At 33.5% G+C, this 22365-nt stretch overlaps 1 protein-coding gene across 8 annotated transcripts in view; it reads right to left on the bottom strand.

Annotated features, from left to right (window-relative positions):
- LOC118196257 (WD repeat-containing protein 91) overlaps positions 1–22365 on the bottom strand; it is a 151213-nt gene that overhangs the window by 111229 nt on the left and 17619 nt on the right. For 6 of the 8 annotated variants that reach the window (XM_085813797.1, XM_085813796.1, XM_085813795.1 and 3 more), the window contains exons 3-6: positions 16507–16629; positions 13794–13876; positions 7771–7886; positions 4571–4728 (exon numbers count right to left, since the gene is read on the bottom strand). In XM_085813797.1, coding sequence (XP_085669923.1) covers positions 4571–4728; positions 7771–7886; positions 13794–13876; positions 16507–16629 — 480 coding nt within the window. The remainder of the gene's footprint in view (positions 1–4570; positions 4729–7770; positions 7887–13793; positions 13877–16506; positions 16630–22365) is intronic. The other 2 variants (XM_085813792.1, XM_085813793.1) reach the window with 1 other exon arrangement.

Genomic DNA, 22365 nt, shown 5'->3' with positions numbered 1-22365 from the left:
TTGTACACTTGACTTGATTTCCACTTTCATCAGATGTGTAGAGCATTTCTTTGGTGATATCAATATCACTCTGGTATAACCTTATTTCAGCTTCTACTTTTGACTTTTCATTATCACTAAAAATATGGGACATAAAAGATGATAATTTTTCAAAAGCTAATATTGTACTGGTTTTACCTCTTAGCTCTGGATCTAATGCTGTAAAACTAATTAGATATGAATTTTTAAGGGGTAATTTCTGTTTCATATGCTGTGCTGTATTAGTATAAGCTTTCATCAGAGAAATTTGGAATTCTTTTGCTATTGGATGATTTTTTGATAATTTCTTCAGGAGAGTCGAAGCTTCTGCACCAGTAAATATTACTTTGCTAGGTAGATGGAATTCTGGATTTGTGACATCAACCTTTAATAAATCATTATAAGATGTGCACTCTGGTCTGGTTTCTTCAAGGGCTTAAGTTTTTTAATGGCAAGGGATTCACAGATTTTGAAAACATTTTCTCTTTTACTGCAGCTTTTCATATCAAAATAGATGTCATCAAACAAATCTTCTAAGTATCTATCAAAACATGAAGCAAATTTTTTTGCACAGTTATTAGCTGTGTGACATGTGTCACCATCAATATCTAATAAGTGGAGTACTTTGTTTGATCGTAGTCTGGTTTCAACATCCTTTTTTTCCCCACGCATGGTGTTACACGAGTCCATTAATACACTAATTAAGTTTGCCCATGGAATATTATTATCTTCAATAGTATTAACAACTGCTTTAAAAACAGCTTCTGAATTGCAAGATTCCATCTTTAGAGATGCAAAACGATGAACTACAACTTCATTTTGATTGTTGTCATAAAACTGCACCAATATTGCCAGTATACTTTCTTGAGCATTCCTAGTACTTTCATCCAAATTTAGAGAAAATGGAGTCTCCTTTAAAGTTTTAATGATATTTTCCTTAATAGTTTTTGCAAGCCCATATTTCATCTTATAACATGCAGTAGTCCTGGACATTTCCAACGAGTTTAGTGCCGTCTGATCGCGGCTCAACTGTTTGCAGAGTTCAATTAAATTGGGAGCTACATTGAAAGAAAGAGAATTCTCGGCGATAAACGAAGTTATTAATACCTAATTCAGGAGACAAACAACAAAAATCAGTGTTATATTTACAAAATTTTCACAGGACTAGTTTCGATGGTCTTACCGAACCACCATCCTCAGCTGCAAAACCGCAAATGAACAAGATAGGAAAAAATGATTAGATAAGATAAGAAAGCCTGGACAAGAATAAGCAAGTGGTGCCATCTGTTGGTGAAACCAGAACTAAAACATAATTTCTTTAAAGGCCGAAGGCAAATTTGGATTGGAATTAGGATCGTTAACTAGAACAGAAAGATTTTTATGAATGTGAAATGCCTCTAGAAAATCCAGTTCTCCAATGGAAGATGTTTTTTGAATAACTTTGGCAGCAGAAAAATTGAAAGTGTGATTTTCGGACCAACAATGTTGCGCAAAAGAAGACTTCTGTGTTTCCTTTTTTCTAACATATGCCTCATGTTCCTTGACACGAAATTTTAAGGCTCTCTTAGTTTGGCCAATGTAAATTAAACCACACTGGCAAGGAATCCTATAAATACCCCAGGAATTCATATCCGGAATGGGGTCCTTAAGTATGGAACTCGGAATTTTATTGATGGGAGAATAAACAACCCGAAAGTTAAATTTCTGTGAAATATGTGCAACTTTATAGCTAATTGATGGAAAGAAGGGAATGACAACAGAATTTTTATAATCTCCTAAAACAAGAGTGTGCCTTTTAGTGTGTTGAGATGAGAATTTTTTAACTGCTTGATTAATAATGTTGGGTGAAAAGCCCCTGTCAATAGCTATTGCTTTTAAATAATTTAGTTCTTCATCAAGGGCTAGTTTGGAGGAGCAAACTTGAAGAGCACGGAAAACATAGGAATAAAATGAAGCTAACTTTTGTTTAGTCGGATGACATGATTCCGACTGGTGGAAGGCAAACCGATGAAGGTTTACGGTAAACTGTAGTACTGAAGTTGGATGTGTTACATGTGACCAGAATGTCCAGAAACGGAAGAAAATTGCACTGAATAGCAGGATCAATAGAATTCATTGTTGATAGAACTTTATTTAAATCATCTTTATTACCTTCAAACAGGGTAAAAGTATCGTCTACGTAGCGGAACCATGCCGGGAAGTTTAAAGTTTCAAACAATTTTGATTCATAATAATGCATGTAGATATCAGCCAGGATGTTACTGAGGGGGCTTCCCATGACTAATCCCTCAGTTTGCTTGTAATATTTATTTTGGAAAACAAAATGTGTTTGTTTCAAACAGAGTGAGAGAAATTAGCTCATCAATTTCGATGCAAGAGAAATGAAATTCGCAAAGTCTGGTTTCTAGACATCTTAATGCACCCTCCACCGGGACATTGGTGAATAATGATTTTACATCAAAAGAAACCATGAGTAAATTACTAAGAGAAATATTTTTAAACTTTTTTACAAACTCTATTGAATTTTTTATGGTGTAAATGTTATTGTCTAAGAGAGTGGAAAAATCTAGAAACCAAATATTTAGCTAATGGATACGAGGCAGTACCTAAATTTGATACAATAGGGCGGAAAGGAATACCACTTTTATGAATTTTGGGAAGAGCATATAATCTGGCACAATTCGCAACAGATGGGATAAGCGAATGTTTTAAGTTACTTGAAATGATTTGCGAAGATTTGATCGCAGTTTTTATTTTTGACAAGCTGGAAGGTGAAGGATCTTTAGGGATCGGATTATATGATCCTTCGTTTAAGAGTTTAGTGACACCATCGATGTAAGTGTTCTTATCCATGACGACTATCTGGCCACCTTAGTCGGCCTTTGAAATGATAATATCTGGGTTAGAATGAATTTCGTGCATTGTAGCTCTTTCTTTCGCAGTTAGATTTGGTTTCAAAGGTTTATTATTGAATTTCACATTATGAGCAATAAGATGCCTAATCATTTCTTTCTGTGAATCTGAAACTTTACTGAACTTGAAAGCTTTTTCGATAGGAGCCAAAATCTTTGGAATCGAGGGTTTACAGGTTTGTGAGAAATTAAAATTATATTTTAGAAATCTCTCTTGTTCTTCTGAAAGACTAACATTAGAAATATTAACTATTGGCTTGATGTTTACAATGGGAAGATTTTTTGAACTACTTGAACTGGAAGACTGTAAAAGGAGTTTTTCGAATTTAACAGCAAGGGTGTTTTTATTAATACCTTTTGGCGTGCTTTTATTGTCACTATATCCAATGGCCGAGCATCAGTCATCAGTATTTTTTGAATTAGCATAATTACTTAAAGTCATTGAATGTCTAATGCACTTTGAATATTTTATGTGCGTCACAGTTTTAGAATGATTTGTGAAAGCCTTGAATAGATTTGTGATAGTCCCACCATACTTCAGTAGTGAGTTACAAAAAACACAATATGCTTGTCCAGCAACATTTATTTTCTTGCACCATGTGCCGATGGTATCCCCATTACCATCTCTCCGTTCAATCCAATTCCACCTAAATGCATTCCGGACGCCTTCTTCTAATTGTATAATATCACTATTTATATCGAGAAATTTCGTAGTGAAATTCTCTTGCGTACATAAATAAAAAAGTATTTCAACAAACGAAACAAAAAATTTACACGTGCATCAATAAATGAAACGAAAATTTTACACAGCAGAGAAAAAAAAGTTGAGAAGCGATCAATGACAAATAGCTAATATGGCGAAAATTCCCCTTTCTCTACTTATTGGCGCCACGCCAGGAGAGATAAGACCTTTGAACCCAGAGTCACGTGATCGCATATCTGGTCGAACGAAGTCTCTCCCTTTTTTTTCTGCCGTGCCTACTTGCCGAAAAGAATCCAGAAGAGAATGTCCAAGAACAGGGGGAATGAGTCATAACTCGCAATAAGGAAAGAACAAAAAAGAAGTTTTTCCCCCTTTTCACGCATTATCACTGCTTTTGGAGAAAGAAAGGAAAAGTTTTCACCACACACACTGACCTTGAGTTTTCTGCTTTCAAAGCAAACAAAATTACCCAGATCAAAATAAATAATTCATTATTATTCCTACTTCCTTTTGAACGACGATCCCTGGAATTTCCGGGTATTGAAATTCAAAATCCCCGGAATTCCGGGGTTTCCCCAAAGCACAAACACCCCTGCTTTTTGGATAGTAATTTTAATAAACAAAGAATTAAAATAAAGTAACTTATTTTTAAAACATCTTATTGACAGTAAGTACTTTGAAAGCAAGAATGTTGTTATACCTTTAATCTGAAAGTAGCATATAGGCCAAAATGTCAGCTAAGATCTTTTCAAATTAATTTTTTAACTTATTTCAACATCTCCACATAAAGTGACATAAATAATAATCAAAATATGACTAATATCTTAGTGTATATATCTTTCAATAGAAAATTATTTGGCACATGGTGTTTTATAATGGTAGGATATCCAAAAAGACAACTAAAGAGCAAAATAGCATGGAAAACTTATAAATTGACCTTTAGATTTTTCAAATGCCTTAAAATTACTTGATGCTTCTTCTGTCTTCCGAGATTCAGTAGGGCGTCGACTTAAAACAGGAGATGTAGGAAGAGCTCCACTAAAATTTCGAATCAATGACTTTATAGAGCGACCAGTATTTTCAGGAGGAGTCTCTCTAAATACAAACATACAGACATTAACAAAATAAATAAAAAATAATACATACTGGTTAAAGATGCCAATAATGTCTTACATAGCTTTCTTACACAATTTCAGAATTAGAGGATTCAGGAAGATTTTTAACTCTACTTAATTTGAAATACAAAATGTCTATTTCTCTGTACAAAACAGTTATCTAAAAGTGATCAGTGTTTCTCAGAATCTAAAAATCTGTATTAAGCATTACTTATTTTTTCAACATTTACCTCAACTGAAACCAAAATCAAAAGGAGTCATAAGAGATCATATTAAAAATAATTTACAGTATTTTTACTGTACATATTAGAAAACACACACACCTAAGGAGCTAAATAGTGACCAGTTTTCTCAACCTAATCTTCATTTTCATTTATACTCTAAAACTGTATCATGTAAAAAGTGGATCATCTTTATCAGCTGTATCTGGTATTCATGGCGATAGGAAGAGGTGTTTCTGTTATCCATATATTCTGTGAAAAGTCATGACGATCGCCCTCAGATTGATGGATAAAAAAGGTTCTACTGCATATTCCAGTTTGTATGAGCAAATAAATAACTATGAGAATAAAATTTATAAAATTTCTAGTTATATTTATTATACTTGATTGAAACTAAGGGAATCAAAATTAAAAACTAAAAAATACAACATAATTATATATCTTTACACCAATGAGCAGCTTGCGTGAAAAAGATAAACAATTCATTTTGTACAGCAAGAGAATCAATCTAATTACACATATTCTACCTGATCTTGAAAACTTGAGCTCATGAAGAATTTAAACTATCATATTTGTATTCAACAGACAAAAATTTTAAAAGGTCTATTTTGTTTCAGGTATCATTTGGCTGATGTTTGAGGTAACCTAATTCTATGCTTTTAATATAAAGATCATGTACATAATAACCTTTGTATGCATCTTTACATGAAGAAACACAATACTCATAAAGGATTTTAGTAGTTTTTTAAAACATTATGCAATTTTCAGAGGAAAAAAATAAATAAGGAGGAGAGAAAAAAGTAATATGGAAATCTGCCACTTAATCTATGACACAAAAGGGCAAAATATATCAATCCTGTCACATCTCATAACTGGAGGAGCTTTGAAATTCATTACATGATGATATGATGAAATTTCAAGAGTTCTTAGCTTCCTGAATATGATTTAGTTAGAGAAGTGACAAGTAATTCTCCTGAATGCACACTGGTTTCCAAAAGTTAATCAAACAATGCAAATTAGCAACTTTTCAAACTGTAAGGAAATTTGAGTGGCTCAAAATCATTGTGGATGCCAGATGCAAATATCATATGTTACACCTAATCGTGAATGACTGTCTAAACATATGCTAATTTAGCCAGTCACTGGAGACAGCAGCATTTTAAAGATTTTGATGAGGTTAATTTATATGCTGTTGCAAAGTGTTTATAACTTTTATATGATATTTTTTTTATGATATTTGCATTTTTAAGGTCAAACAAGGATTACCATCACTTCTGAAGATATATATATTGCTACAGATGAATGCAGAATATGAGTGGCAGATAGTGAACACTCACGTGCTGTCATATCCATTAAAGCAGGACAGTGAATAAAAGATGTCACTATTTTCTTTTGTGTTGATCATTTGGTAATTTCTCGAACGTGGAAACAATTTCAAAATGTCAAACAGTTGTCTAAAGACCTATGCCTGGTTAACCACGGATCACCACCACTTCTGAAAATTGGTATATTGCTACAGTAGCCAAGAGGAATCAATAAACAACTTTCACAAATATTATGACCATACTTGCAGCATCACTTGGCAAGATAATATCTGTATGGTGAAGACTTCACATGAAGGGACTGTACAAGTATTTGTGTTCCACTAACCACCTAATCCAAAAGTGGTATCGTCAACATCTCATTTGGAATGTCTCATATATTGGCAAAACGTCTTGTTCATGGGCAAATCAAGATCTGCTCAGAAATCTGATGATAACCATGAAAGGATCTGGAAAGAATAAGGCACATAGAATCAATCTCAGGACATCAATGAACATCACAGAAGTGGCAACATCATGGAAAGGACAGGACTATGAATGGGATATCATACTCAGCTGCTATCTCTAAACATATGAAGTCCTATACTCTATCATGAGACTCTACACTGTAACACCTGGTCTTGATTTTCTCCTTATGAAAGAAAATGCTAGTCCCCAATATTATTTACAAGAACCCAGAGAGTAAGAGCATTTTCCCTAAGGAGTTGCCACCACATTCCTTCAATCTTAATCCCATTCAAAATATTTGAGATGTTTTCAGGCATGCTGTCTCTACATGTTTACCTCCTATAGCCACTCTCAGACAGTTGGAAACTACCTTAATAGAGGAATGGCCATTGCTAGCAACTGCAACAGTTGATTGCCTCATTGAAAGCATGGGCAATCACTACAAGGGGGAGGTCCATACCTTACTAATATAAGTTTTATTGGTTTAGTTTCAGCTTTAAACATCAATTTGCTAATAAACCAAATGTGATATCATCATATACTAAAATTAAATATTGTTTCCATCCTTGTAAATAATGCTTGTTTTCTTTCATGCATATTTCACTATCTTCATGTGCAATCTGGTGCTGATCAAGGCTTTATTTCTATTCTTGTTGATTTTAGCAATGCAATTTGACTTTCAAAAGCCAGTGAATATCCAAAATATCTTTGGTGAGAGCCATAAGTAATTGATGGTCTTGACCCTTAAATAGGAAAAGACGATTCAACTCCTTGTAATATACACCCACAAACTCTAAAATCAGTTAACTGAACTTGTAACAAATCAATAGCGTTTCTCACACATTTTCTTATGGTTTACGATCACCACAGCTAGAAATTAGATCTTGGGTTTAATGCCTGGAAGTTTTATTATTATTATTATTTCTAAAAAAAAAAAAAGCCTAATGACTGTATCAACTTCTATTTAAGGAAATATCCCTTAATGCATTCACACTTTTTTTTAATGTGAATTAAATAAAATTAAGAACTCACTGAGCTATCACATAAAAGTCATCCATCAATTCAGAATGAGCACACAAATCATGGCTTTCTGTATCACGGGTTATTTTTGGAATCTCAACATGTTCACCAGCTTGAAGCTCTGATATCTAAATAAAATAATTTTAAAAAATCATCTAAATGTTTACACTGTTTGTTTTCTTTAGGCACTTAAATTTGCACCTAAATGTTTAAGCACTTATAAAAAATTCTTCTTAAATTCACAACAAATGATTATTACCAATGATTTAACATTAATAAACACAAAAGTAAGTCTACTTTTGTAAACATATTAAATCAATGCAAATTGATTATATAAATGAAAGTAAAATTTAAGTGGCACTGCCATGATCTCACCATCATTTTAAGATACTACTCATGCTTCTCTAGAGGGCACTGGGGACATATGCCATATCGTCAGATTACAACAAATGCTTTTATGATAGGGTAGAAGTAAAGTCAATGGTATCATTCGTATCATGGATGTCTCTAAATGTTGTCAATGTGAAGTTGTGCAATTTGTAATGGCTGAAAATGCGAGTGCTGCAGAAATTTATCATCACATGCAAAATGTGTATGGCACAGCGTGTATGACATGCAGATCACTATTCAGATGGTGTAGCAATTTTCACATAAGATGAAGCAGTACTGATGGCAGGGCATGAAGATGTCAAGTGCATGTAGTTATCCCCCAGGAAGCAACCGAAGTTGTGGACAGTCTCGTGAGAAATAATCGGGAAATGACCATTCGCAAGATAGCAGATGGAATGCTTACCAGCAATGCAATACCAAAAGGTTTGCACACAATGGTTTCCAGAACATCTGACAGAGGAGCAGAAGAGCTAACAGCATGGGTGTTTCAATGAAAATCGTTATACGTTGCCACAAAATTGAGAACCATTTCCTTTTTCAGATTATTGCCACTGATGAAACATGGTGTCATCAATTTGAGCTAGCCACCAAATGCACAAGCATGGAATGGTAACACCCTTCATACCAGTGGCCAAAGAAGGTTCATTCATCGATAACAGCTCGAAAAGTCATGCTTCTTCGACATCGATGGCCCACTGCTGCTGGAATGGCTGACTCCAGGCATGACTGTTATTGTTACCAGCTATTGTGCCATATTATATAAACTGAAAAACAAAAATCAAGAATTTGCAACATGGCATGCAATCATGCAGGGGTATTCTCTTGCATGATAATGCTCGTCCTCATGTATCTGTTGCATGCAAAACATTGTTATGGCAGTTTCACTGGTAGACTGTGAAACATCACCCTAGAGCTCTGGCCTCTCACCTTGTCACTACCATGTCTTTTGTCCATTCAAGAAAGCTCTGAAGGAACAACAATTTGCAGGAGGTCCAAGCTGCAAATGAAAACTGGTTCCACAGCTAATCCCAAGTTTCTTCACCCAGGATATCCATCAACTCACCACTGGGACACCTGTTTCAACCTCCAAGGCACCTATGTCTAGCCTATATGTTCCGTATCCATTACAATTTTTTTTTTTTTTTTTTTTTTTTTTTTGTATATTTACTTACAGCAATACAAATATCTTTGCATACATAGTAGGGAAGGAACAGCAGACCATTACATTTTTGACTGCCCACAGACTTCAGGATACCAGCTTAAAAAACAAGCTTCCACAAACTTTGCGTGGGTCGCTAATATTAACAGCACCAGATCAGCACAAAATAAAATTTCCTCATTACATACTGTGCCATTGCCTACTCTACCACGTCAAGCCATGTGCAGCCTGCCTTATACATGTTGACTACGTAAGTTTTCTGCAGCAATAGGACTACAGTAGCATACTCCCCCCTATACTCAATGATATTCATAACATTTAACTCTGTACATAATTCAGTATTAATATCAATATTTCCGATCTCATTACTTGTTTATCAACTGTCCATATGTTTGAATGACTTTTCCTCCTACATTAGCTTATGCCCAGCAGCAATATAACTTTGTACGTACAACACTGTTACAGTTTTGCCTCTCCTTGATTGCTCATTAGTGACTCGTGTACTTAAGTATTCTGCAAAACAAAGTGAACTGTCATCTTTCAATAAGTTTCAAGCTACATTTGATTGGTTAATCAGTACTCATATCACTGTCAAAGCCCTAGTATCTTCCGATGAGCTGGCATCTAAATTCTGTACTGCTAACAACCCGGTCAGAGGTCAACTCAAGCCGCGACAGTAATACTTCTATTAAACCATTTATCACACTGACTGCAGTGCTACTTATAGTTGGGCAAACCTTATATTTTACTTTTTAACTACAAAATCTTTATTGAAATAAAATATAACAAATAAAGAAATAAAATTTTCTCATTTGCATTATAGCAAAAACATTGATGTGCAAAAACTAAAGACAGAGTAGGTTTTTCCCATGTAATACAGTCAAAAGTTGTTAATTCGGATACCCATAATCCGGAATGATCTATAATCCGGACCTGAAAGCTACAAACTTTCTGCGCATGCGTCGCGTTGACACATACGCATAGGCGGTTGGTTACATGTGCGCGTAAGACCTTTACGGCTGCGAATATGCATGTGCGTGTGCGCATAAAACGTTTACGCATGCGTGTTTAATGTATAACGGACGGTATAAGCTAAGCTAAAATTATCTAATTCAGTTAATGTTGCAGATTGTGTTTTTCCTTAATCTTCAAATTGGATCCGGCTTATTTTTTGCAGACTGTTAGAGCAATTTTATAAAAGTAAGCTTGAACTTTCGATTATATCAAATAGAATCTCTGATATATATTTGCTAATATGTAAAGGATCTAAAACAAAAGTATGTTTCGAAATCCGAAATCTATTTATCAATTTCACGCTGCTCGGCGGGGAGAATGCCGCGGCACGCAATGAATTGGAAGTTGATCTGTCAGCACTATCCTTATCTTCAGAGCAGATGTTTTTATTTTATTTGGCTTATAATTCCTTACTAAATGTAGTATTTCATCTCGATGTACTCCGTCTTTGATATGATTTAAAACAAGTTCCTCGTCATTATAATTCGCTTTCGATAGTGAAGAAAGTAACAGAGGTTATTGAAAACGAAAAAATTTCGATTGACAAATTAGTCGGTATTCTCGACACAGCAATTATAGGACTTGAACAGCGGAACTTTGTAACTAAACAAGAAATTATGTCTGTTTAATAGAATTAAAGAGAAAGTATTATCCCATGAAACGAAGCAAAACTTAAACAACTTACATTGAAAGAAATGTTTAATAAAGTAAACAAATAAATATTAAGCTTTTTCTTTTTGTAAATTTTGATACCCTTTAGATTATAATTGTTATTTATTTCATAAATTACGGTTTTATATTTTTAATTTTGTAATTTCTGCATGCCATCTTACCAGATTTAAACTGATGATCTATAATCAGGAAAAATCGATAATCCTGAATCGCCGAAGTCCCGATGAGTCCGGATTAACGACTTTTGACTGTATTGCAATGCAATGTTTCAAATCAGTATAAAGCACCTTTGAGATATAAGACAAAAGGAGAGCAATGATGGCAAAGAACAGAACACACACACAAATATATATATATTCAAAAACAAATTTTTAGCAAAACAGAACAGAAAACAGCAACATCCATATGACATTCAGTGGAAAAGGAAAATGCCATTCTCGGTACAAGATATGATCAACTCTGACTGTAAGGAAGAATATGCATTATCTGTTTATGCTCATTAAGTAATCAATGAGCTTTTGAGGTATTATTCCCCATTCTTCATGTAGGCCAATAACAGCTCTGGTATCATGCTATCAGGTATGATGGTTCCAGAAATTTAAGTCCGGGGACCATAGGAAAATTCATACAACAAATATTTTCACCCTTCAACTTCATTTTTGTAAAGAAGAATATAAATTATATTTTTTCTTACATTTCGAAAATGTGATTAATATTTTGGGCAGAAGAGGACAAGAATAAGCATACCGTACACTATGACTCTACCATATGGTGATACAGGTACTATCCTGTGTTGCTACTGATCCAGTGAAGCATCATGAAGTATTTCCAAAGTAAGAGGATCTATGCATAAAAAAACTTTGATACATGACTCTGAAAATGACGATGTAACATTAAATACTATGATATGTGATTTACGTTTTTTTATATGTTTTATCTGTAATTTAATACCTGACTAAAGAATGATCTGTTCGTTTAAACTTCCCCAGGAATTATTTGTGAAATCTCCTTCAACTTCCATGTTCAGCAAGATTTTAGAATTGGATCAGATGTTTTACTTTCACTTTTTAAGACCAACAAAATATGTCTGCTTTTATGCCTGAAACGAGTTTTTTTTTTTTTTTTTTTTTCCTTGAAAGCCTATATTACTTTAAATTTAGGTTTTTGATATTCAAGCTGGTAACAAACAAAGTGATTGTTTTTATAATTTTACAGCAAAAATTTTTCATTGGCTATTCTAATGCTAAATCCCTTTTTTTAATCACTCAATTATTCAGAATTTGGCATTTCCCAAACTTTCCAGATAGTAATGCTTTTATAATATAAAAACCCCATAAAATTTTTGAAAATGAGGATACTCAATACTTTATTTCATCTAGCACAATTTTAAAAAATTAAATTCCATATGAATTTGATAATTTCATTCTCCAAGTTGTAATTTATAAATTACTCCCCTCTCCAATTTCAGACAAAATATTTCTTTGCTGAGCAACATTTAAGGCCAGGCAATAGGGCTATGAGATGATGATTTTTTTTTTTTTTTTTTTTTTTTTTTTTTTTTTTTTTTTTTTTCTGCAGACAGGTATGCATCCACTGAGATGCATGCTGGCAGTAGTGGTCATGGGAAGGTACTGTTTAAAGGTTGGGCTGTACATGTGCCACAACTCAAAGGGAAGATTCCCATATTCATGAAAAGTCTATGAAACACTGCACTACATCTGCAGCAGACATTTGAACTTTTGTTGTCACCATTGTGATAAAATAAACCATAACAAATCAACTATTTGAAAAACAGCTACAAGCCAGATGCCTGTGGCCATACCACTAACCCCAAATCACCGTCATCTGCGACTTTGGTGGTGTCAAGCTAGAGTTCACTGGAGGAGGGAATGCAGTTCTGTTCTGATCTCAGATGACAACCATTTCTGTCTCGGTGCCGGTAAAGCATGAACACATTGGACCTACACCAGGAATCTGGGGAGCAATTTCCTATGACAGCAGGAGCATACTTATTGTTGTATCATACACCTTGACAGCAAATTTGTATGTCAGACTGGTGATTGCACCAATTAGGCTATTTTTAAGCAATATTCCAGAGGATAGTTTAAGCACAATAATGCTTGCTCCATACCATTGCTGTAGAATGTCTACCTATGCTCTACAGAATGTCTACATTGGCTTGCAAGATCACCCAAGCTTTCTCCAATGGAGCATTTATGGGACATGATTGGACAAAAAATCCAGCAGCATCCACAACCAGTATAGGCAATTATTGATTTGACTGACTAATTGCAAGAGACAAGAATTCCATCCCATAAAATGACATACAACATGTATGACACAATGCATGTGTATCTGCATGCCTTCATTCAACATTATGGTTATTGCAGCAGTTATTAATGTACCACCATTTCCTACTTGAAACTGCTCTTCTCGTGCATATCCAGTGCCTTTATCATATGGCTAAAACCATCTGGTTGAAGTAAAGGACACATTTCAGTGAATGGCTGTCTGTTATTTTGGCCCCTATCTATGCTTTATAAAATAGCTACCAATTGTTTGGTTACATCTTGATATTCTCTGCTGTACTATAGGTGCATAAAGATATATAAAACAATATTACATAAAAAAGTTAAATTATTATTTTTTCATGATAATTGCAACAAACAATATATGCAACTGACATGAATATCATGCATTTGCTTATTTATTGTGCATAAAATTAAATTACAAGTACATAAAATTGAGGACTTGTTTTTATCAAATTTATCAAAATTAAACATTTTTTTTTTTTGCTCACTTTTTTTTTCAACATTTCATTTTCTTCAGAAAGATGCTGAAGCTTGATAAAATCTTCCTCATAACTCAATAATGTTGGCATTGCTAAATTAGAAGAAAAAAATAATAAAACTATACAGTTAAAAAAATAAGGGTACTCTTCTGTTATCGAGACCAGATTCAGATGTGTGTATGGATGTGCGTGCTCATGCATGCATCTATATACATATGTATGCATGTATACATACACACACATGCATATACACATGTGCATACATATATATACAGTGCACTAAAGACCGGACCCTAGTCCTGGATTTTCCTTTCGAAGTTGGGTGAACCGGGCTCTAGAAGGGACCCCTCAGTGGTGGCGCAGACCCCACAGTCCCTGCCCGACTTTATAAGTAGCCTCAGCAAGGGTGAAAACGTTGATACTTAATACAAAAGAACGTCACTAGTCATCTTTGCCTCGGAGCACCACTCCCTCAGCAACAATAAATTTGTCTCGGTGCCTTACCTTACTGCGTCAGTCTCCGTCACTGGGACTATGAGGGCTAAACCCCCATTGAGAAGGCCCATGAAAATCTACAATATAGCTCCACCACAGCTTGAGGAACAGACACGACAGTACCAGTACAGTCTCTGCCAAGCCTGAACCAACCTGAGTACAATACTCGGGTTCTAGTCCTGTGAAGACTGTTGGTATGCCCCCGTGGTTGAGATTGCCTAGGTACAGATTCTAATCAGTACTTCCCAGAAATTCTCCTGAGTCAACCCCCAGGGGGGACATATAGATGCAGTAAAATTCCAGAAATCCGCAAAGCTTGAGACCAGAGGTTGTGCGGATCTTAGGATTTTGCAGATTTCAGGACAGATAAGATAAAGCATAATATTTGAATTAAAAGTGCAAAATGAATAAGGCGTATTAGATACATTTAATTAAATTATTATATACATTACTGCAATAATTTATTATATGCATTAAATTATTATTACATACATAAATTGATTATATTATTCATTGTATTATATGTACACAGCATCGAGGTTTGCCTATTTCGCCTCATGCAAAGATTTCCGTTTTTGGATTTCGGTGTTAGAATCACTGTTGCTGTAAAATTTTGTCGCAATTCCATACCATTCTGCTATAAATCGAAGAGTAGCACCTGCTTCCATGTTTTGCAGAATTTGCACTTTTTGCGTTACCGTCAATGAAATGTGTTTATGTTTTTCAACGCTGCAAGCAGTAAAATCACGAGTGCGTTTCTTATCTGTCATTTTATTAAAAAGGGCTGAAATTAAAAATATTCTTAATTTATTCACAAAATATTCAGATTTAAAAAAAAAGGCAGCACTAAACAATCTCATGAAATGAAATAACAAAGCTCAGAAAACACAAAAACGTAAATCGTGAACTTGAACAAAGAGTTGAGTGAATCGTCTGCTCTTTTACCTCGATGCAGATTAGAGGGGGAAAAACTTATTTATTTTAAACTTTTTTATATCAATAATTTGGTATTTCCGTTTTGACTCATTATTATTCAGTAATTATGATGTCATTATTCGGTAAGTATTTTTTTCTTCGATATTTTGTACTCAATGTTGCGGTTTCCAGAACCTATAAACTGAATGTTTATATTTTGAAAGGCAACATGGATTTCAAGAGTTGGCGGACTTTCGGTATTTGACTGTATTTCTAAAACCAGCCCTGATAACAGAAGAGTACCAAAATAAGTTTGCGATTGCAATGCTTGAGCATATTGCAACTGCAATGCAAACTTAAAAACAGTTAAAGGATAAAACTGAAGTATGGCAGCATGACAAAGGTTTTTACAAAGAAATTATTACTTTACCTAAGCAAATTATTACTAAAGCTTATGAGCAGCAGCTTTTAAAAGCTATTTAACATGAAAGAATTAAACTTTTTTAAGTACAGCAATACCTCACATAGTCTAGCTTCAATCCAACTAGATTCACCATAGTCAGTTTCAAAATTTCAAAACAAATAATATTTTAATTGATCAAAATAAAAATCAATTCTAAAAGATTAGTACTCAAAAATTATTTTTAAATATAGAAAAAAATTTTTTTTTCCTTTTACACAGTCATGTCTCCTTTTATGCATTTTTAAAGTTATGCAGTATCAAATATAATGAAATATTTAGTTACACAGATGAACAACAAATTGATCTTGATATTGAATGTAGCCTTAAAATTTTTTGAACAACAAATGGTGCAATTTTTTGCAATGATGAAATGTACAAGAGAAAATGTCAAAGAAGAAAAATAAGCAGTCAACAATATTGAAATTTTTAAAGAATAAAAGCTGAATTACGAAAGCATGTATTTAAAAACATTATTCCTAGCAAAGATATCTGCATTTTATTTATAAAAAGCAAAGAGGAAAAAAAAATTTTGAACCAGTTATTATTTTGTTATGTATTTGATTCCTCAATTAGTCCAGTTTCAAACAGTCTGTGATATGATATTGCCGGAATCAGTTACCCAGCCTATGTGAGATATTGTTGTAGTTAATAACAGATCACATATTTCTGCTTATATACTCAAGTCATTAAACATTCATTTAGTTCCAAACAGTATATATATATACTTTATTTAAATGCAATTTATTCTTATGAAACAAATACTTTAAAAATTAATTACATTCCTAGAAGATGCATCTAGAAAAATGATATAAACTTCATTAGAATACACAACAAATTAGTTCTACAAACCGGCACTTTGAAACACCACACTTATGAAGTTGTGCAGGGAAAGAAGCATAGTATCCTGCCACTGACGTGAAAAGTACACAGCATAAGTAGGATGTTCATCAGCATTTTTTGTAAAAGGAAGAGCTAAAATTAAGAACAACATATTGTATATCAATTCCAGATTAGTTAAAAAATTATAAATCTAAAATTATATATCTGCTACTAATGAAGAAATTCGTAAGTTTTACAAATTATATTTTATCATTTAAAATTTGTATCTAAATTATTCTCTATATATTAAAATTTTATATTTTTAATTAAATTATGAGTAGTATTAGTAACTGATTTTCAATTTTTTTTTGCTTTCTTAAGAATCGAGAATTCCTGAACTGATAACTAATTCCTTTACCTTTTAATTTCCTTTAACAAATTATTAAGTATCGTAAGATTCTAAAATAAATTCATTAATAAGTTTAAAAAAAAGATAATAAAAAACACATAAAATTAAAGCAGAAAATGCTGAGCTGTGTTATTTTTTTTTTTTTTTTTTTTTTTTTTTTTTTGTTGATTTAATCTCTTAATTACACTGGGGACTGGTACTTGTATTACAGTCACAACAAATTTATTAAAATAGCCTTTCCGTGCACATAAAAATATTCTATTTATTTATCTGCTAATCGGGTCTGTGTTTGAACAAAAAAAAATTCAAGAATGGAAAGGTTCCTTTCGTTTTGCATTGGCATCAGTTTTATGCAAAATAGTACATTATTCATCATTTTTATTATTTTTCTCCAGAGCCTTTCTTAAAAAACCTAAACTCTATTTCCATGATGAAACCCCGCAACAAAATAAATAATATAATATTTGGTGGTCGTGTGTGCTTAATGCATGATATAATTAAAGAAAATAAGAGTAGACAATCTCCTATAACAAAAGAATATATTAAATACTAAATTACAATTTAAATTACATTGCAGAAATCAACACAGAGCTCGGAACACAGTTCATGCTACCTTCGCGTACAGTTGTGTGACGAGAAGTCTGAGTGAGTAAAGATGTCGCTTTGCTGCTCCGATTAAGAACTGGATTTTACACGTGGCGCCATCTCATGAATAGTATTGTCGTTGAAAAAGAAAGTTGAAGTATCTGTCGGAACGCCACAAATATTATAGGGTACTTTTCCGTTTCGCCGGCGCAAATCTCGCCAAGCAGACTTTATTGGCGACAACATACAGTATACACATAAAAAATATTTAAAAAAATTTAGTTCTAAGAATTCTTTTAATTTCTTCATAAACATTTTAATATCGCTTAAATCTTTATAAAAAGCCAATAAATAAAGACAATAAATTTGTAAAAAGACATTAATTTAAGAATTTACTATGCTTTCAAGGTTCAACATCCTAATTCGCCGGTTCATATCACGTGACCCAAGCGATCTCATCTCACGTAAACTACTCTACAAAAATCTAATGCTCTCAGTAATTATCTACATTAATTTCAAGTTAAATCTCAATTTGGAACACAAGTTTAAATGCAAGAAATATTTCAATGCATACGAATAGCTTACTCAGAAATTATGTAAAACTGCAGTGCTTTACTTCGCTAATGTATCCTTATTAGAATTGATGAATTTAACCCTTGACTTTACCTTTTCTATATTTTCGGCTTCGGGTAAGAGCTGTGATTGCATCCTAATTGACTTAATTACCGAAAATGGCCTTAGACATAAAACTGAACTATCTGATAAAAATTCTATGTAATTATAGTATGCCAGTATTGACAGAAACAATCAACCTGATAAGAAAAAGCTGCGACTTGTTTTGAAAATGTGGCATAAAAGGTTACCAGCGAGAATATTCCGTTTGCATCGGTTGTACTATTATTGGCGACTTTATCGCTTCCGCCGGCAAAACGGAAAAGTACCTATTATAGATATACAACTTGCAATTTCTCTCAGCAATAATATTTTCCTCACATTCTGTATGAAAGCAGTAGTTCAGATCACATTCATTTATTTCTTATAATAAAAATTCTTGCTTTACTAAAATAACTATTGATTACATTTGATATGAGGTCATTCCATATAAATTCTGGTGAAAACTCCTTGCATGAAAAAAACAAGTTAAATATCATAATTTGAGATTGCATTTATAAATTATTCAACATTTTTCTAATATTTAAATTTAAATTATCATATTATTTCTATACAAAGAGGCAGCAGTTCATCTGTGGAGACTGGTGAGAAAAAACTACTTTCTGAATTAAAATCATAATAATTTTCTTAAATTCCAAAGTTAAATAACACTTCTTTCCAAGATTCAGATATTCAGAATTTAAAGAACAAAAATTCTGAAACATGATCTAAAATATGGTGAGGATACAAGATTCTTTTTAAGCAGGATCCTTGAGTATAGTAGCTAATAGTTATAAAATCAGTAGTGTTTTATTAATAGCCTATAAGAAAATAAATAAAAAACATACTTGTATTAGCAATTACTTCACATTTTTTTTATACTTAGGATTTATTTAAATAAAATCTTTCCACTCTTGTTGAAGCACCTTTTGGTTAGTAGAATTCAAATATTTTGATTTGATTGCAAATATTATCTTCAGCACACACTTCAAAATGTACAAAACACAATAATTTATTCTTGACAAATGTATTTATTCTTTTAAAAATAAACAATATATCTAAGATACTAACACTCATTTTTAAAATAGTGCTAAAAATTTACATGAAGCTACATGTGCTACATATTTACATAAAATGAAGCTAATAAAATGCAATAAATAATTTATAAATATTAAATTTTGTGTATTTCTCTAAATGATAAAAAAAAATCATTTTAAAATAAGCAGTTATTTCCAAGTTTCTTTTATTAATTCTTATAATATGCAAAATTGGTAAAAGTTTAAACTTTTTTTTTTCAGTTCTAAGTTTTAAAAATATCAAATTAGAAGCATAAACAAAATTTTAAATTTTGTATGCTAGTTTTACTTGACTTCCATCAAAAACCAAATGCTGTATCAAAGTCTGGCATTTTCATTGGCTACTGATATTGTTCAGCAAAGCCTCCATTTGTAAACTAATGATAACCTGCAAAGTTAAGCTCTGCTACTGACTACCAAAATTTAAGCTCATAATAATGTTATGCGAATATGCAGGTCGTTTGATTATTAAAGATGTAGACATATACAGTACAAAGTCCGTAATCCGGACTCGGTGGGACTTCGGCGATTCCAGATTAGGGGTTTTTCTGGGTTATAGATCATCAATTTAAATCTGGTAAGATGGTATGCAGAAATTATACAATTAAAAATATGAAACCGTAATTTATGAAATAAAGAGCAGTTATGATATAAAGGGTACCAAAATTTACAAAAAAAAAGCTTGATATTTATTTGTTTACTTTATTAAACATTTCTTTCAATGTAAGTTGTTTAAGTTGCTTCTCTTTTTGTGCTAATACTTTCTCTTTAATTCTATAATCAGACATAATTTCTTGTTCAGTTGCAAAGTTCCACTGTTCAAGTCCTGTAATTGCTGTGTCGAGAATACCGACTAACTTGTCAATCGTAATTTTTTCATTTTCAATAACCTCTCTGTCACTTTCTTCAATGTCAGAAGCGGTATTTTCTGGATCTTGAACCATACTACAGATTTCGCCGTCCGTTAATTGATTGATGTTTGGGGCATTGTCGTCGCAATGAAAAACTTCTGTTATATCATCTTCATTTATTACCGCTTCTCTACATTTCTTTACAAAATCCAATAACTGGAAAATTTCACCTTTGCAATGTCCGAAAACCATCAAATTCGCAGCTATCATCTGCATCGTCCTCACCATGAAATATGGTAGCTTGGCCATAAATTATGCCAAGCATTTTTTAACGTATCTGGAGACACATCTTCCTACGATCTTGTGATGCTCCACACAGTAGATTTTATGCTAAAAAATTTCAAAAAGTTTTGAATAGTCTTGCCATTTTTCAAGAAATTTAACATAGATTTTAAAAATGCTACTTTTTATTTGCATTTCAGCACGTGCACTTTTCCCCTATCCATAGGCTGAATGACAGATGTACAATTTGAAGGAAAGAATAATACGGATACATTATCTTTCACTAAAACTTTAAGTGAAGTATGCACTAAACAGTTGTCAACAATCACGACTATTTTTGAGTCTGCAACATTAACTGAAGGCTCAGGTGCTGGGCACTTCTTCAGGCGCCTCGGCTGGGAAAGCCGCATCCTGTGTCTATCACGTGTGAGGTGACATATCTTTTTACTGGCATATCATGGCATATTACTTAGAAGAGGAAGGTTCCTCATGATAAGTAGTGAACGTGATAAGCAATGGATGAGCCTTTCGCATAAACAGCATGGAGAGTTAGTCGTGTTCATGGCTGGAGCTGCGAGAAAAACCTAAGTGGTGCTACTGCTATGTTGGCCGGTGCTCAAATAAAGATGAAATGGCATAGAGATGGTCGAAGAGGTGTCGGGAGGAGCTACTGGTCACGTGCGCCAATGGTCGATCTGTAAAGAAAGTGCACAGTCTTGCTTGTCAGGCATTGTATGGGGGGAGACTTAGTTAAAAGTTGTATCTTATAGAGGATTTGAATTTAAAGACAAAACTAGGAATTATTTGCATGGATTCAAATAATAACTAAAAAACTAAAATGGGGAGAACGCAAAATAGTGAAAGGATCATGTGCTAAGATAATAAGTGGCCTAAATAACTATTATGTATGGTCGTAACAGTGTTATGGATAAAGAGTAGAAGAATAAAATTTGAAGTTAGTGGGAGTGCATGTAGATGGCGACACTTATGCATGTCCTAGAATACCATAGAAGTAGAAATGCCAATACAATTGAATTTTATGAATATTGGTGCGAGAAATTAATCTATAATTTGGGTACAGCTACAATAAATGCCGGAGTACAGCTCCTGGTCTCTTTTTATTTTCATCAATCGTATAGTCGTAGGTCAGCCTGGGAATGGAACTATTATTAACTTTTTCAATATTGTTGAAAAATTTTTTTGCTATTTTGGCACTACAAATACTCATGCTATCTATATTCAGTTCATTATGGATGGCTTCGTTTCTGAAGTACCAGGGGCTGTTAGATATTCTTCTCAGTGTAATGTTCTGGCATTGCTGGATTTTTTGCATGTGTGTTTTACAAACATACCCCTAGACGGGACAGGCGTAAGTAACAATTGGTCGCAGCATGGATCTGAATACATGAAGTTTGTTATGGATAGATAAAACCGAGTTTCGGGCAATTAGGGGGTTGAGTAATGCTTTAGTTCCCCAAAACTTACTCAGGATATGTGTGATGTGTGGGGCCCATGTGAGTTTTTGGTCTAAAATGACACCGAGGTATTTGACTTGCTTGGCCCAGGGAATGTTGACTTCATACATCTGGAGGGTGATACTCAGGTCGACGATTCTTTTTTTGGTGAAGTAAACAGCTTTGGATTTTTCGACGTTCGTTTTAATTTTCCATTTGAGCATCCAGGACTCTAATGCATGGATGTGTTCTTGTAATGTTTGTACGACTGCAGCCATGGACGCATCTTGGTATAGGATCGCAGTATCGTCTGCATAAAGTGCGGGTGTAGTGCAGGGGTGGTGTGGGATGTCGTTCGTATAAATTGAAAATAATGTGGGCGAAAGTAAACTTCCTTGAGGTAAACCTGCAAGAGTTACTTTCCGTGTGGAGTGAGTATTGTTATAGCGAACGACAAAGTGTCTATCGTAGAGATAGGAATTAATGATGTTTATGATGTAATCTGGGACACCCAGAGTGAGTAATTTGCAAGTGAGGCCCTGTAACCATACACAGTCAAAGGCTTTCGAAATATCGAGGAA

Source organism: Stegodyphus dumicola, chromosome 3 (genome assembly GCF_044657685.1).
Source record: "Stegodyphus dumicola isolate Sdum_Otavi_A_Nest chromosome 3, ASM4465768v1".
In the NCBI taxonomy this organism is placed as follows: domain Eukaryota; kingdom Metazoa; phylum Arthropoda; class Arachnida; order Araneae; family Eresidae; genus Stegodyphus; species Stegodyphus dumicola.
This window is presented reverse-complemented; position numbering and strand designations above follow the sequence as displayed.